At 44.5% G+C, this 17973-nt stretch overlaps 1 protein-coding gene across 2 annotated transcripts; it reads right to left on the bottom strand.

The window, feature by feature from the left end:
- Positions 1–413: 413 nt before the first annotated feature.
- SRP14 (signal recognition particle 14) lies at positions 414–15172 on the bottom strand. 2 transcript variants are annotated; one of them, XM_029598508.1, is made up of 5 exons: positions 15018–15172; positions 4187–4259; positions 2273–2385; positions 1836–1868; positions 414–1358 (listed from the first exon to the last, which is right to left on the bottom strand). In XM_029598508.1, the coding sequence occupies exons 1-5, from the start codon at positions 15039–15041 to the stop codon at positions 1269–1271; spliced, it is 333 nt and encodes a 110-aa protein (XP_029454368.1). In that variant the 5' UTR covers positions 15042–15172; the 3' UTR covers positions 414–1268. The 2 variants fall into 2 exon arrangements, with proteins under 2 accessions (XP_029454368.1, XP_029454367.1); XM_029598507.1 differs by lacking the exon at positions 15018–15172 and adding an exon at positions 14818–15004.
- Positions 15173–17973: the final 2801 nt, after the last annotated feature.

Raw genomic sequence — 17973 nt, forward strand, 5'->3', positions numbered from 1 at the left:
TAGGTGCCCTCGATGACTGGAAGTTAATTCCACTAGTAAAAAAGGACATGTTGCTGCTAGCAAGGATTAGGAAAAGCATTTTCCCCATAGCTCCATTATGAGTAAGTGCCTTCACCATCATTGAGCTCAATACAAGGGTTACTATCACTAGCTGTCCAAATGCCTGCACAGAGAACGAGCTCCAATGAATGCACATCAAATGCCACAGCCCCGTGTATATCTCTCTACACAGAGGGAAACTAAAGGAAAGATTTAAAACTAGTTAACTGGGCCCTGTCAAATTTGAATCCATCCTGACATAACATGCTATTAAGAACCAAAACTGGGTACATTACTGGGCCAGTATACACACATCCCAATAAATAAAAATTGGTCCAAGGATCCTCAAACATAAGCACAAATTGACAAAGTAGTCCTCTTAGATTAGTTTTATTTCTTTCCAAATTCATGTAAATAAAAATGTACAGAGATGTGCTGCAAATACTTTAACACAAAAGTCAGATTAGTAAAACAAAGCATCAGGCTAAATTAGATGCTGTGTAACTTGGCAAGTCAGCCTTTGCACAGTAGGTTAAAGGTAATGGATAGGCAGAGAAAACCCACATAAAAGACTATTACAATTTAGTTTGGTCTTAAAGGTTGCTGTTCAGCATTATTCAAGTTCTGCTGCAGTAGGTTTACTAGAAATGAGTGAGCTGGCCACAGCAAGTGATACTGATAGAGTTGTGATGTGTGGCTGCACAATGATCATACAAGCAGCATTAAGCAACCTCACTCACTCTGCCACCTAAACTACAGTACTCCTTGTAAGTCTAAGAGACATAAGCAACCTGCCGAGAAACTGCCTCTAAAGCAACTTTGAACAGCCCTTGAGGAAAAGAACCATTTCAGCTCTCCCCAGGCTGCTCATCAGCTATTACATCAGGCAGTAAAATAAGTAAGGGGGAAAACTTAATGTTGCAATTTATGAAAACGCTCTGCCTCTCTTCAGTCACAATCTCTCACTTGTCAACACATCCAGAACTGCTTGCAGCAGGGCGCCTGGATAGGAGCCACCACTAGGAACCATCCATGTCTCCTCTGGATTTTCCAGAGGCTTGGCTAGAACAGCTCAGATCAACAAAACATCAGTGCCAATATCCCACCACTCATACTGGAAACAATAAAAGACAAAAGAGAAAAAAAGAAAAAAACCCCCCACAAGTCCATGCTTCTGGAATCAAATAAAGTTAGTGTCAGGGGTGGGGGCCATGTTTGGTCCATCTCCATCACTGAGTAGCTTTACTTTTCTTGCTTTTGCTCTTCTTGTCTTTCTTCTTTAAACCGTCCATGTTTGCTCTTAGGAGGTTAGAGTAAGCCTGTGGTACAACAAAATGCTTAATGGCTCCTGTGCCTATTAAATAAACTAAAAAACCAGAATCAGCCTACATCATTTCAATAGACTTTACCCTAATTAGGAAATCAAATTACAGCCCTCTTTATACAGCAGGTTTCATCCCAGAAAAAGCTTTTGACGTGCTATTCAATGTCTAGGTCTCCACCTGGCCATAGCTACCTTACAGTACAGGCCGTCAAGGCCGAGTCAGATCCTTTCCACGGGGATCACTTAGCTCCATGCCCCCTAAAGAATGTCCAACATGTGGAAAAATAATGGGAAGTGATGTTACATACTTCTGGAAGGTGAAGCTGGATGTTTTATGGAGAAAACACTCAAACTGTGTCTCATAAGTGAACTATAATAACCCTGCAACACACAAGTGCATTCAACAGACTGCATGTATAATTTTCAGGACTAAAACATGAGCCTCACTAGAGAACTGCATTACAGAACTCACCATTTGAAATTTATTCACTTCTTTGGAACTGACCTGTAAAATAAAGGAACTAGTTAGTCTGTCCACATGTACAGTGTTATCACACGAGTTACCCCTTTACATGCAGCACAACCCAGACCATGGGAGGCATTCGTCAGGGCCACCCCTCCCCCCCCCGGGTGCCATTTAGTCCAGCCAGTGTCCTGGCACCCATTCCTTCTTCAGACATCTACAGAACACATTAGTGACCCATCTGCACCTCTAGCGCCTCCCCTCCATTAACCAGCGGCAGCCATATCGGCCTTCCCAAGCCTATTCTAGCGTGCATCTGAGAATGCTAACTATTCCTCACCCAGTCTGTTCTTTAGAGAACAGTTTAGGTTAGGCTACAGCTCAGAAACGTATTTTAAAACAGACAATAAAGGCTCTTTTGGAATCTCCTTCCCAAGTCCCCTTACCACTGTGCTAATCTTCCTCTTCCCATCTGTGGCTCTCAGAAGACATTTGTTATCTGCAGGCTCAAAGCTCTCCAAATGCCCTTTACGTGGAACTGGCTTTGTTCGCCCATCATCTGAATAGTAGAAAATTGCGTTTAATAAAAAAAAAAATTATATATATTAATAAAACAGGGATGATAAACAATTTTTCTTAAAATGCAGCCAAACACTGCAGCTGATGTAAGAAGCCGTACTGACCTTAGCATGGATTTTTCCACTCAAACTTAACCCTGGAAAGAGAGTTTCATGTATAGAAAAAACAAACAAGTGCTAAAAAGCCAGACTGAAACCAGTGCTAGGCTTAACGTGGGTATGTACTAAGTCCATGTAAATGACAGTACTAGCTATTACTAGACAATGCAGAGCAGTGTATTAGAAGGGAAGACTGTTTTGCATACATTTTAACAGCTAAAAATTAATGCCTGGGTCTCAGTGGAGTAAAAGTGGTCAGCCTACCACGATGACATTTTTTCCCCCCATTACTGAAGAAAATCCTTTTCTTGAACTTTTCCCTTCCTGCCAAGTACTGGTCCATTTCACTTTTCCCTTATCCTAGATTTGCACCTGCATTTTATTCTGTGCTCCATAGCTGCCTCCTTCCATTAGGCAAAAATGACCATTTGCCGTGTCTTTTTCTCCCCAAATTCCTTCATCTGAAGAGACGTCAGTGGAGACAGAAGGAATTCCTGTTGCTAAATCCTCTCCTGGCCTTTAGGGAAGTTGGTGTGGCAGAGAACTTTTCATGGCTCCAGGCTCCCGCTGGAGACTGGGCTGTATGTAGCATGTGGGAGGAGAGATGGACTTGCTGACAAGTGAGACCTCCCCGCCAGCAGCCACACGAGGAAGAGCCATGCAAGAGCCCTCCTCTGCCTGCTATCTCCAGACTGACTTTGAAAAGGGCGGTTCATGTCCATCTTTCCTCATAAATCGTTTCTTTCAATTCTCTTGATTCCATCTTGCCTGAATTTAGTCACTGCCTTCTAGCTCCTTTCAGCCTTAGAACAGATTTTCTGTTTTACAGCATGAAATGGACCATGGATTATAAAAACATTTTTCTCCCCCATTTAGTGAGTTTTTAGAGCAGGTTTTATTACATCAGCCTCATTATATTCTTGGAAATGTGTAAGAGACAGCATTCAAAATGATCGATCATTTTTTTATTCACTATTTTGGTATTCTGCCACAATCATTACATTGAGGGGTAGAAAAATGGCAATTCCTCAGCACAGGTCAGTGACACAAAAAACTTAGAGCTTATCTACCCAGAATCCCAGTCTTCTCTTATTTAAGAGGAAAGAGAAATCAGAGTTTTCTCACAGACATCCCACTGAATGTCTACAATTTGTGTCATTAAAAAAAAAAAAGAAAAAGGTATTGGGCAAGGCAGCTCCATACCGGTAGAGTACCATAGCCCTGCCTGCAGCTATGCTCAGTTCCCTCTACCATCCTAGTAGGGGGTTAGACAATGTGTTAAGACCCATGGATAGGGGCTCTGAAGTATTCGTCCTGGACCCGGAGGAGAACTCCAAACTGAAGCAGAGCCTCGTGTTCACTAACTAAGGCCTGTGGAGAGACTGGTGTGTCCGGTCTTTGGAAGACTAACGCAACCCATCTGAAATGAACATATTAAGGATAGGCTTGAAATACAGCTTCCCTCTCTACTGGGCAAGCTGGAAATTAATGCAGAAATTACACAGAATATTACTTCTTTGGGCCTTCCCTACGCCATCCAATAACTGAAGTGGTAAAAGAATGACCCCAGGTAGTGCAGAATTCAAAACTAGGGAAGAACACCATTTAGTAAGCCACCCTGAAGTCTCCCTAACTAATGACAAGAGAATGAAAAGGACAAGGCATTCTGATATTTCCACCTACATTTCTTCAGGGTGACGTACACGGTCCCTGTGGTCCGGCACTTCTGGAACAGCCTCGTCAGCTCAGTCAAGAACTACAAAAAAAAATAGACAGCTTGTTAATTCAGCTCAAAAACCAACTGAGCAAGAATTTCAGTTTGACCCATTAGAATCGGTGCTAAAAGGATCTTCCCATGTTGTGTCCATGAGAAAAAATGCTTAGTATGTTTGCTCAATTCTAATTAGACTTCGTCTTCAACATAACAATACTGTTCTCTGTTCACAAATAACTAGATTGAACACCTATCAGTATTTGAAATGTGTCAACTTCCAAGAACAGTATGAAGAATTGTTTACATTTTTTTTTTCTAAAGGAGAGGGCTCCGATTAAAAAAAGAAAAAAAAAAGCAGGCCTTAAGAGGAAAATAGATATTCTATTTAAAAATCTATATCCTGCTCTTCAATCCACAGCTCAAGGTGGCAGAGAAACATCATAAAATAAACTGTAAAATATAATAGAGAGACACTTAGCCTCAAACTATACCACCTGACATCATCCACTTGGTTCAAAGGGAGTATTGTGTTTCCAAATTAGTACCAACCTAAGCAAGTCTGATGAAATAAGAATGTTTTTAGCATTTTGTGAAGAGTCTGTGTACAGAGGCAAAGGATTGCCAGGTAAAGAGTTCCAGAAAGTAGGGCCAACCGCAGAGGTGGCCCTCTCTCCGTCTCTGCATGCAGAGCATGACATAACAAGGGAACTTCTAGGGATCTGCTTTTACAGATTTAACATGATCATGCATTGCCAGATTTGAGTCTAGTGTGACCCTACATTCTTCAATCATTACACAATCGGTATTTCACAATCTTTGAACTTAAGAGGATGGGATATCCTTGGAGCAAAATTTCCGAAAGACAATAACCTCTTATTTTCAGGTTAGGACCCATATATTGCGAAATAGCCATTGTTTTGCTGCTGAGAGGCAGACTGAAACCAAATCGAAAGTCACTGATCAGGTCTATACAGGAATGAAAAAAAAAACAAAAAACCTGCTGTGGGCAGTCAGAAGTACAATGGCCTGATTAATGTGGAAGGCAGATACAACTTTTGGGAGAAATTTGGGACGCATGCGCAGCACCACCCTGTTGTGAAAAAACTGCACATTGGGGTGAGGAAGGGATTAGGGAGCCAACGCTTGTAATTCGCTCACCCTTCTTGCTGATGTGATAGTGATGAGAAAATAACTGTCGGTCAAAACTTCACCAGAACAGAGTCTAATGGTTTAAAAGGATGTTTTATTAACTTGTAAGAACCACATTGAGATCCCAAGGAACTGCAGGTTTTTGTGCCATAATCCTTTCATGAATCTTGAGATCACTGGGTGAACGAAGACTGTAAGGATGATAATGGCATGGAGCTGTACTTTCCTCTTCAGGTTGATGTATGTCCTCTGTCCTTAGTACAAGATGGTTTACCTGGAAGGTACTTTCCCTCCATGATCATATTCCCTGTATCTGATAAGGGCCCGTATATGCACACCAGCCCATTGCTAGAATTACTTGATGTGATAGAATCCTCAAAGGAAAGCTTGCTGGTCACAGCCACAACCTTAAAACTTTTGGCAATCTGATAGGGGATAACGAGGGTTGCCGAAGTTGGTCCCACTGTGATCAACACATCCACTGGCAAGGTCTCAAATGAAGGCAAAGTGTATCACATGGACTGAACAAGCTACAAAGACAAATGCCAGGGACTGGAGAAGCTGAATCATCTGTTCCAGTGATTAAGGATTCCAAGCTAGAAGGGCCAGTCACTAGCCAATCATCCAGGCAGGGAAACACTAATAGGCCTTGATGGCAAAGATGTGCAGCTACCACTGCTAAGCACTTCATGAACACCCTTGGGGCCACATTGTAGGACATTCACCATGAACCTGAGGTACTGCCAATGAGAAGGGGGCACTAGGAATGTGAGTATAAATCTTTCAGGTCCAAAGGGCACAACCAGTTTCCTGCTTGAATAAAAGAGGATGCTGCAGAGGGAGCTCATCTTGAATATCTCCTTTTTTAGTTCCAGGTTCAATTATCAGTCTCGTCTCATCTGGAAAAGAAAATATTGGAAATACAACCCCTTGCTCTGCTCCAATGGCAGAATTAACTCTAATCACATGCTAAAGTTTTAGTTTGTCTAACTCAGCATGACATTGTGATGAGGGGCATAGATCTAGACTGACAGGACACCAATGATGTTCCAGCGGTTGGTCAAAATACACAGTCCCGAATCCACAATTTGAAATATCCAGCAGTCTTGGTGATAGCTTTCCACTCATGGACAAACTGATGGAGTCTCCCTCCTACAGAAGGGCAGACAGGGAAGCAGGGCTGCTGGAAGGTCGAAATCTAGGCTCCATTTGGCAGGTGATGGCTGGGCTGGCACTGCTGGTACTGCTCTCTAGGCTGTCCTCTGGGCAGAAGTAGCTGCTGCTGCACTGGAAGGGACTAGTAGCGTTGATACTCTCTAAAGGATGACATTGGCAATACACTTGCCTATATGGGAAAACCGGTCTCTGCTGCACCAAGGACTGATCAATGGCAAAAGATATGGACTGGTGTAGCATAGGTTGCAGTTTACTCTGCAATACAGTCTCCCTGACCTTCTCACCAAATAAAGATATCCCCCCAAATAGGAAACATCTGCCAACTTATTGTGAATGTCCTGTCTGAGCCCGTGCATTCGCAGCCATGCCATTTGGTCTTCAACTAGCTGCCACAGATCCCTTAATCACCGTGTCAAAAGATTTATATACAGAGCAGACAAGGTGACAAGTCACACTCCTCTGCCAGTGACCCATCCCAGGTCTTATTCTGTTAATAGAATCATGCAGATACTGGTGATTAGCTATCCGAGCACCGAGCAATGGCACTCTGGCAAGAGTTTTTTTCAAATATATCCAGAATTCTTGTATCCCTTCCAGGCAGATAATTAGAATAAAATCTTATTTTCTTGGGTTTGTTTTTTGTTTGTTTGTTTTTTTTAAAGGTGGCCCACTCAAAATCCTTAGAATTGTTGCATCCTATACTTTAGGTCTAATTTGCAAGCTACTGGTGCGCACGAAGCCGGGGACTACAACATTCTAAACTGAAGGTCCTGGAGAATGTGGTGCACTGGCAGGGCTACCAGCTCAGATGGGCTTTCTTGCACATAAGATGTTGAATATTTTGGAACAGGTATAACTGTTCTTTTGTACAGGAATACTGAGAAATTATTACTTACCTAGTAATTTCCTTTTCTTTAGGATAGTCAGATGAATCCAAAACTAAATATGTTATACATCTCTACCAGCAGATGGAGGTGGAACAAAGCTGACATCACTATATATATATATTCCTGCAGTGACATCAGCCTGCCAGTATTCTCTTCAAAAGCCAACTGTGGAGAGACAAGCAAACACTTAATCAATAACAGATAAGCATTTCAGTACTCAGTCAACAGGAAACACTAAGCTCAGAAAGAATGTATTAACACTAGTGTAGGGCCTGGACTAACACCAGTAACCCCTGGAACACATAGCCACGCAGGACGCCCATAGCACAATCATTTGACAGCCAAGGGCAGGAAGCTGGATTCATCTGACTATCCTAAAGAAAAAGGAAATTAATCAGGTAAGTAGTAGTTTCTCATTTCTTAACTTCTAGTCAGATGAATTCAGAACCAATGGCATGTACCCAAGCTACTCCCGAACAGGGCATGAGGTTGCCCGTGGTTCAGTCAAAACTGTATGTGCAAAGGTGCCCTCTTGGGCCTCCACGTCCAGACGATATTACCTGGAAAAGATGTGTAAGGAGGACCACGTCACAGCTCTCAAATGTCGATGGGAGACCACAATCTAAGTTCCGCCCATGACACTGCCTAAGCCCTAGTGGAATAAGCCTTGACCTGACTAGGCAATGTCTGTTCAGCATCCACGTACATGGCCACAACCACCTCTTTAATCCAGCGAGCTACTGTAGCCTGCAAAGCCAGCTTGCCCTGTTTACTACCATCGTGGAGGACAAACAGGTGATCCATCTTCCGGAAAGGTTTAGAAACCTCCAGATACCTCACAATATGTCTCTTGACATTCAAGGGTCCCAACAGGCAATATTCCTCTACATCTCTTTTCCTATCCAGAGACGGCAGGAAAATGGACTGATTCAAGTGAAAATCTGAGACCACTTTTGGCAAAAAGGAAGGAACTATAAGCAGCTGTATTGCCCCTGGAGTCACGCGGAGGAACGGCTCCTGGCAAGACAAGGCCTGCATCTCAGAAATTCGATGCACAGAACAAATCACCACAAGAAACACTGTTTTCAAGGTCAGTAACCACAAGGAAAAAAAAAAGTTATGCATCGGTTTAAACAAAGGGCCCACTAAGAAATCCAAAACCAGATTAAGACTCCACAGGGACACCAGTAACCGCAAGGGAGGACAAAGATGTTTCACTCCTTTCAAGAAATGGAACATCTGGATGAGCTGACAAGGGACCACCATTCACCTGACTCCTGAAACAGGCAAGAGCCGTTACTTGTATCTTTAAGGAATTAAGAGAGAACCTTTTATTCAATCCATCCTGCAAAAATTCCAAAATGAGCAGTATCTTAACCAAACGAGGAAGAACACCTCGAGCTTCACACCAAGCCTCAAACACTCACCAAATCCACACATAAGTCAAGGAAGTGGAGAACTTTCTTGCCCGTAGTAAAGGTAGAAATCACCACAGTAGAATATCCACACTTCAGCAAGTGAGCCCTCTCAAGGGCCATACTGCAAGACAAAATCAAGTCGGATCTTCGAGAAGAACATATCCCTGCCACAACAGATTCCTGTGCACTTCGCAGATGCACGTACCATGGTCTCCTGGGTCAATCTGGTGCCACCAGAAGCATTATTTCTCTGTGACCCTCGACCCTCTGAACCAACATGGGCCACGGAGGGAGAAAGACATACAGCAGCTTGTCCTCTAGTCATTCCTGTACGAGAGCATCGATACCCAAGGTCTTCAGATCTCACCTGCGACTGAAGAATCAAGGAACCTTTGTATTGCGAGAAGTCGCCAACAGGTCTAGAAATGGAAGGCCCCAGCGATCCACTATCAGTTGAAATGCCTCCTCTGACAATACCCATTCTCCTGGGTCCAGACTCTCCCTGCTGAGAAAATCTGTTTTCACCTTATCTTTTCCCACAACATGCGAGGCCAAGATCTCCTACAGATGCACTTCCACCCATTCCATCAGTTGGTTTATCTCCTACAACACTTGCTGGCTCTTGGCTCCTCCCTGCCGATTGATGTAAGCCACTGTCATTGCATTGCCTGACATTATCCGGACCGCTCGACCCTGCAACTGTCTCTGAACTGCAAGCACGCCAACCGGACCACTCAGGCTTCCAGCCCATTTATGTTCCAGACAGACTCCTCTGAATCCCAGCGCCCTTGTCCCAACAGTTCCTGACAGTGAGCTCCCCAACCCTGGAGGCTCGCATCTGTTATGAGAACTAACCAGTCCGGTGATTTTAGGAAAACTCCCTCTCTTAGATGATTCGCTTGTAACCACCATTGAAGTTAAGAGCAGACTTCCATTGGCAGGTGGAGCCAAATCGAATAGTCCAGAGACTATAGGCTCCAATGAGACAGCAGTGAGTGCTGAAGAGTATGCATATGCACCCTTGCCTACAGCACCACTTCCAGGGTTGCCACCATCAAATAGAGTAACTGCAGATAGGACCACACTGTCAGGCGTACAGTGTTTATCAACAAAAGCACCCGCACCATCAGTTTCTGAACATGAGCTTCCAGCAGGAAAACCTTGCCCTGCTTTGAGTTGAACTGAACACAGAGATACTCTGGCGACTGAGAATATTGAAGACTGCTCTTGTCTAGGTTCACCACCCAGCTGAGCTCCTGCAACAAAGAAGTCACCTTGCGGGTTACCAGGCAGCTCTCTTCCAGAGACTTGGCCCAAATCAGCCAGTCATCCAAATACAGATGTACCAGGATCTCATCCTCTCAACTCTGCTGCCACCACCACCCTAACCTTGAAAAAGGTTCTAGATGCAGTGGCCAGATCAAAAGGCAGTGCCTGAAATGGATAATGGCGTGCCAAAACCACAACTCGCAGTAAACGTTTGTGCTGTAGACGGATAGGAATATGCAGGTACGCTTTGGACAAATCCAAGGTGGTCAGACATTCCCCCAATTGCACGGCTATTATCACTGACCGCAATGATCCATGCGAAAATGAGTCACATGCAGATGATAGTTGATCCCTTTGAGGTCCAGGATGGGACGAAAGGAGCCCTTTTTCTTGGGCACAATGACATGGGCACTGGAACTACAGCCCTCAGACTGAAAAGCCTTGACAATGTACACTCCACTGTCTGCTTCTTCTGTGGAGAGTGGCAGGGAGACACCATGAACACTGCGAAACTTCAGTGTATATCCCTCCCGTATCACCTCCAGGACCCACTGGTCCGATATGATTTCAACCAACCTCTGATAAAAAAAAAAGAGAGGAGCCTCCTATCTCTTGTTCCCAGGGATGGGTCGGCAAACCTTCACTGGGAGGCTTGAGAGGTTCCACTACCTGAGCCCCGTCTATGCTGTCTGGGATGAAAGGACTGAGACCTACCGAAAGTTTGAGTCCTCTGAAAGGTCGCTCCTCTGTAGGGTCAAAAACGCAGAAACTCTCATGCCAAAGGAGTGCGGCATCTGCTTCTTATCCTCCAGCAACCGAGAAACCAGGGATCTGGAGATTCTCCAACTTGCTCTTAAACAAAAGTGAGCCTATAAAGGGGAATTTCGTAAGATTAGCCTTGGAGATCACAAGGGCAGATCAATTTCTCAGCCATAATTAACGCCTGGCCACTATTACCAAAGCCACCCCTTTGGCTGAGGTGCGGACCAAATCGCAGCCCGCGTCTTGCCAAAAAGCTGGCTGCTGGCTCCATAATTGCCCTGAAATTCATTCCAGATTCATCAACCTCCTGAGAGCGAAGTAAACCAGCACGAGCCAGCAGGGAACAAGAAGCTATCTGCAAGGTCATCACCACTGCTTAAGGATGGCCTCAATCCTATCATGCACATCCTTCAAGGCCGCTCCTCCCTCCATGGGGAGGGTTGTCCGCTTGGAGACGGCACAGACAAGTGTGTTCACTTTTGGAAAATGCAAACACTCTTTCACCACTGGATCCAGGGGGATACAGGCCTTCCAAAACCCGACCCCCTTTGAAATTAGCCTTCGGGGTGCCCCACTCAAGATCAATTAATTCTTGAACAGCCTCCATAACAGGGAAAAAACCCCCAGAGGCTTTATGCAAAGAAACTAAAATGGGATTTTTCTTTGGTTCAGACATGGGATCTGCCACAGGTACTCCCACCATCTTTAATGTCTGGGAAATCAGAGCTAGTTGCTCATCTCTATGAAAGAACCGCAACATAGTCATATACGGTTCCAGTCCCGGAGAAATTTCCCCATCCTTCATGCCATCCGGATTTCTATAGGGAGAACCTGCTGCCGATCTACTTGTACTTCGGTGCTGGTATTGGGTGAGAGGTCATCACCTGTGACCCTGACCTGGCAGGACTGGACGGGGCCGAGGATTGTGCCTGAAGAAAGGGATTGCAATCCTTGAAGAAAATTCTACCCAAGAAAAGGTAGAAGGATCCATGCCCGAGCTACCTTCCCCCGCCGATGAACCAGTTAAGGGAGTTCCAAGGTCAGGCACCCCTCCTGACATGTCTTTACCCAGGCCATCATCAGGCTGGGAAGAACCAGGCTTAGTAAAATCTCTCTAAGCCTCTAAGCAGCACTGGCACAAGTTAGAGGGTACGCCAGGCTGAGATGCCCAAATATGACAGGCAAGACAGAGGGAAAGGCACTTAGGTTTCTTAGCCACACAGCTGCCATCAGTCTGTCAGTACGCTTAACAGGTGACTGAAGGTGTACATCCAGCTGAATTCACGCTGTAAAATATGCATCCAAAATTTAAGCACCCCAAGGCTAGATGCCTCAAGTTTAAGTGCACAGGCAAGCGCGTGCTTAACACGAAAGCTGCTATCACCTGGACGTCCAAGCAGGCGTCCAATAAGTGTCCAAAACCTGGGTGCACAGCCAGACGCGCTTGCACACAGTCCTGAAGAGTGCAGCCTAACGTGTAGGAAAAGGTGCGCAAAAATGCAGCCGTTGCCTACCACGCAGCGCATGGAGAAAAGCCTAACAGCGGAGCCTAGCCCACACGGGTTGCTCAACCTGCTAGGCTACCCATGTCCCTTAACCTCCCTCGGGGGAGGGAACGAACATAGAACGGCATGCTGAGCACAGAGACTGGAGGAAGGGGGAGACCTTACAAACAACCCTTCTACCTTTTTTTTTTTTTTTTAAAGCCCTACGTGAGCTCAACCCTTCCCAGCAGAGTACAGAGACTGTCTCCAGCTGCGGGGGGAGAGGGCATACACCCTCACCGCCACACTCTGCTTCCTGCATCCACTGCCTTTCAGCTGTTTTAACAGCTAAGTCTACGCTGGCTGAGAAAAGCAGCTACCAGATCAAGGCATGCATATGAGGGACCATGGAAATCACCTCAGGAATTCTCAACTGGGGGAGTACCAATTGGTAACACCACAGGAGAGCGGGGAAAATTAAATGCCTTTATTTCTCCTTTGCAAACTTAAAACAATCCACAGTAGGGAGATGCACATCCACCATCTGCTGGAGATAGAGAATACTGGCGGGCTGATGTCACTGCAAGTGCATATATACTATGATGTCGGCTTTGCTCTATCTGCTGGTAAAGGTGCATAACCCACTGGTTCTGGGTTCATCTGACTAGACGCTAAGAAATAAGCATTTTTCCTAGCTTGTCAAGAAATTTACTGTAAGATAGGTCCTCGGGAGAGATGGGGGGGGGGGGGGGTAGTATATTGTGGCAGGTCCAGCGGGAGGGTCTGAAGGCACACGTGTCAAGTCCCTGGTGACAAACTTCTGACGCTCATCCATGAGCCTAAAGACAACCACAGTGATCTAGTGGAAGATCAAGAAAGCCCTAGCAGTGAAAGCTGCGGAGACACTCTGGAACCAGCTCCTCTGTAGCCTTCCGATATCTGGTGAACATCTTCAGGGGCCAGGGATAAAGCCAAATCCCGAGGAATAACATCCAGGATAGGAGCTGCTGAAGGAGATTAGATGCAATTGGAACTCGCTGAGGATAGAAATGGAGGAACAAAGGCTGCAAGGGTCCCTACTGCCAGAGGCCAGCAATGTGAACTGGGCTCTAAACAGTACCTATGTCATGACTTGGTGGCTGCACCGCCTGAAGGGGTGTAAAGCCAGGTACTTATTCCTTCAATACCATCACAGAGTCATCACATTGAGAAATTCCCCATCCCAAGCTCCACAAAAAAGAGCCCCTGACAACCTCCTGAACTTGGTTGGAACCCACTACTTCTGTCAAACCAGTAGTGATGGGATTCAGAGTTACCTGCATTGAAAGCTGTGTGCCTCTCCCTATCATCAGAAATCCTTCTGGGACAAGTAAGGGTAGAATTAGTGAGGCTGCGGCACTGGTATTTTTTTCCCCCCAAAAAAAATGAGGATGGGACCAGCACAGAGTCCTGACCTGCAGCCCAGCCACACCCTTCTTTTCATTGCACCAAAGGTTCCAACTGACAACACCAATGTGTCAATGGTACCACATGCTTGGGTGGTGCTAACCGTGCTGCATACTTCACTTTCGATGAATACATAAATGATGCCGAATTCCTCCGCAATGAGAGTGGTGGCTATGCTGATGGTGCCAACCGTGCCAAAGGTTGTTACTCTTCATCAAACAGGAGGATGATGAGAGCCTTGCACCTCCTCCAGCATGTCCTCCCCTCCACCCCAGCTGGAGTTTGAATATCATGCTTTGAAGCATATGGTTCAAAGTGCACCATTTGACCTTTTGGTGTAAAACAGAAAAAAATCTCCAGGTAATTATGAATGAAGTTTTTATAGCATCAGATCTCTGACCTGGCTCCAACTGAGCTAGAAACCCAAAAGGAGCAGGAAAAAATCTCTGGGCCAAGAAAAATAAGGTAATATAATTTATGACGTTACACATTCATTTGAATTATATCTGCATTTCACTTTTTTTTTTTTTTAGTGTCAACATATCTGTGTTTGCTAAAGCTTTCTTCATCTATTAAACAGAACGCTGTTCTTCCCATAAGCAACAAAACAATTGTACTTGAAACATGTACCATGTCCACAAATTCACTGATCTTAATGACTGGCTCTATTTTCTAATTTTACGAAAAAGGTTTTAGGATTAGTGTAAAAATTACCACGAAAATAAATGATGCTACCCAATTGCTCGAGAACCATTTGTTCGTTGTAACGGAATTTTACTTTACTGGAATACAGAGACGGAAAGTTTGTAAGGCCCTTTTCTATTTCCCATAAGTCACACACCCTTCTCCACCCAGTAGAAACTCAGTCAGTAGAATGCTCGTTTTATTTTTGTTGTGGGAGTCTCATATCCGTAAGAAACCAGGATAACCAAAACAGAAATTAAAGTAGTTGTATAGCTAATTTGAAATTTAAAGTTAAAAAGGGGGGGTGGGGGGCGCAACCATTTACCAAATTCAAATAAAATTCCAAGCGTGATTGCATTTTCCGCCGTTCACCACGATATAAAGATGACTTGTACTTAGTTAGCCGGCTACAGAAACCTTCTCAAGACCGCGTAACTCCGTACGTCTCGGCGATGACTCTATGACTGGCCCTCTCGCTCCCTACTTTCTCCCCCTAAAGACTGAGCTGTGCCATCAGAGTCTCACCTGCTCGCTCTCCAAGAGCACCATCTTGCAGGAACGCTGATACCAAGCTCCGCTCCGGCACCGGAAATACGTAACCGGAAGCGAGCACTTAACTCCTCCCTCCGCCTCTCTGCACTACTGCTGGAGCACCCGGGTGGATGGTTGCGGGTGTTTGTTTTCCTAGAAAGAGATTTTTCATGGCTAGATTTTAATCCATACAAAGATGTCAGCCTTAAATCTGAATCTGAGTGTTATAAAACTTGTAAGGGTTATGTGATAAATATTTCACGAATAGGTAGTACTTGATTTCTAAAACGTTTTTATTTACGAATATTTTTTTTTTCATTTTTGTCCAAAAACAAAAATGCTTTCATGTGCATTTTGATTTGTTTTAACTTTAAAACTTTGAAGCAGCCCTTCGATAAAGCTGACACGAAAGTCACTTTCCAGCAATCAGGCTGATACAATACAGTGCTCTCAGCTGAGCGCTCTGTTTAACCCGTGGTTGACCCCAGTCCACAACTCCATAAGGGGTTTAGCGTGTCCAACCTTCCCCACTCCCCATCCGAAACAAATAGCGCTCATCACATAGTTAATAGCATGTTGATGCTATTAACTATCTTCCCCAGATACAAAAAAAAAGGTGCGCTCAAGCCGCACATTTTACTTTCAGTATCCCGCGGACTAACAGCCACATCAACATGCATTTACATGTGATGAGCACTATTAGTTTTCAGGGTGGTTGGCTGCATGTTTTTGATGCCCTAAACCCCTTACAGTATAAGGGGTAATAGACGCGTGTCAAAAACACACCGCCAATTGCAGGTTAAATGGCACGCTTGGCTGAGCGCACCTTACTGTATCGGTCTGAAAGTGTACAGAAAAGCAGAAAATACTGCTTTTCTGTACATCCTCCAACAATATTGTGGCGATATTAAGTCAGAAGAACCAAAAGGTGAAAAAAAAAGTATGCCGGTGGTCAGGTTAGGGTAAGGGACACTCAGTTAATGGGCATCCATTTTCCTAACTCATGGCTGTGTACAAGTTAGGAAAATGGATGCTCGTAAAATTGAACATCCATTTTCCTAACCCTCTGACCGCCACCTCTCCTGAGCGTCTGCTGCCAAGGAAGCGCTAGGGATGTGCAATTGTCCCTAGTGCCTCCTTTTTAGCGTAACCCCTCATGTAAATATGGTATCGCGTGCCCAGGAGAGGTGCTGGGCGCAAGTTAGGAAAGTGGGTGCTCAACACTGAGCGACTGTTTCCCATGTGTCTTTATTGTATCGGCCTGAATGTATAATAGTGCACCTGTTTTGTATTATCACAATCGGGCCAATGCGATATCGGCACATGTTAAAGGGGCGCTCAAGCTCAATATCCTATTTCCAGCAGTAAATAATCGATTTGTGTTTACCTGTTCCACTCTACTCATTATTTTATAGACCTCTATCATATCTTCTCTCAGCCATCTCGTCTCTAAACTGAAGAGTCCTATGCGTTTGGATTTTAAAAACACAAGGAAGCAGTATAGTATAGGGAGTGAAATTTTTCTGTATACATAATAAGAATGGGATTTGGGGGTGTTCGCATCTAATTATCTTAATGTGGCCACTATAATAACAAAAGCAAGAAGAATGCTTGGGTGTGTAGGGAAAAGAGATGTCATTTGGAGTACAGTTCTGGAGACTCCCACCTTCAAAATTATATAAATCTAATAGATTTATTCCAGAAGGTCAGTGGTCTTCATCATAAAGTATATGGGGACAGACTTAAAAAGATCTAAGCATGTATAGGAGGGAAAAGAGGCATGACAGAGACATTTAAACATCTTCACGAATAAATGACCAGGAGGTGGGCCTCTTTTAACAGAAAGACTGTGAGATGAGGGTGAAAGGAGGTAGACTCAGGAGTATTCTAAGAAAATATATCTTGACAGGGTTGTGGTTGCATGGAATGACCTCTTTATGGAGATGGTGAAAATGAGGACCATCTCAGAATTCCAGAAAACATGGGACAATCATGATTTCTGAGGGAGCAGAAGCTAAGTCAGAGATATAGATGGGCAGACTATCATATTCTATCAGGCCAATGCAATATTGGTTCATGTAAAACAGGTGCTCATGATTGAGCGCCCACTCTCCTAATGTGCACCCAGCCACCTCTCCTGAGCATGTGATGCATTATTTAAATGAGGGGTTGCGCTAAAAAGGAGGCGCTAGGGAAAATTGTGCATCCCTAGTCCCTCCTTGGCATTGGGCGCACAGGAGAGGTGGTTGTCAGAAAGGCACAAGATACACGGCCAGGACCATCTATCTTGTGCGTCTATATTGGGCACCAGAATTTTTTTTTTTCAAGGCTTTTTTTTTTTACTTCAATCTGCTTTCTGTGGTTTCTCCTACTTAGTATCGCAATGATACTAAGTGGAAGAATCACAGAAAGCAGGAATTTTTCTTTTTCCAGTGAGCCCGGGCTGGCATAAAATTTGCCGCGTTGCAATGGGTGCACTAGCGCGCAGGACATTTTTTGAATCACAGGGATTAGCTAATAGTCTCATCTATATGGAATTTACATGTGATGAGCCCTATTAGCTTTGTGCTTGATTGGACGTGCGTTTTTTGACTCACTAATCCCCGTATTGTATTGGGGGTTATGGACGCATGTCCAATCACGTTAAACTTTGCGCTGGTTGCAGTGCACAGTATTTCATCAGCCTGCATGTTTCTAGGTTTAAGAACATAAGAAATTGCCATGCTGGGTCAGACTAAGGATCCATCAAGTCCAGCATCCTGTTTCCAACAGAGGCTAAACCAGACCACAAGAACCTGGCAAATACCCAAACAGTAAGAAGATCCCATGCTACTGATGCCAGTAATAGCAGAGGCCGTTCCCTAACTTGATTAATAGCAGTTAAATGACTTCTCCAATAACTTATCCAAACCTTTTTTAAACCTAGCTACACTAACTGCACTAACCACAT

The sequence above is a fragment of the Rhinatrema bivittatum genome, chromosome 4, assembly GCF_901001135.1.
Source record: "Rhinatrema bivittatum chromosome 4, aRhiBiv1.1, whole genome shotgun sequence".
NCBI lineage: Eukaryota > Metazoa > Chordata > Amphibia > Gymnophiona > Rhinatrematidae > Rhinatrema > Rhinatrema bivittatum.

Bases quoted from the DNA above. Each gene is read 5' to 3' on its own strand.
- SRP14 (XM_029598507.1), bottom strand. From the start codon at position 14,850: ATGCAATCACGCTTGGAATTTTATTTGAATTTG. The intron at 4,260-14,817 runs GTAAATGGTTGC...TTTTTTTTGTAG, and splicing joins TGGAATTTTATTTGAATTTG to TTCTTGACTGAGCTGACGAG. The intron at 1,359-1,835 runs GTGAGTTCTGTA...GTTGTACCACAG, and splicing joins AAGTGAATAAATTTCAAATG to GCTTACTCTAACCTCCTAAG.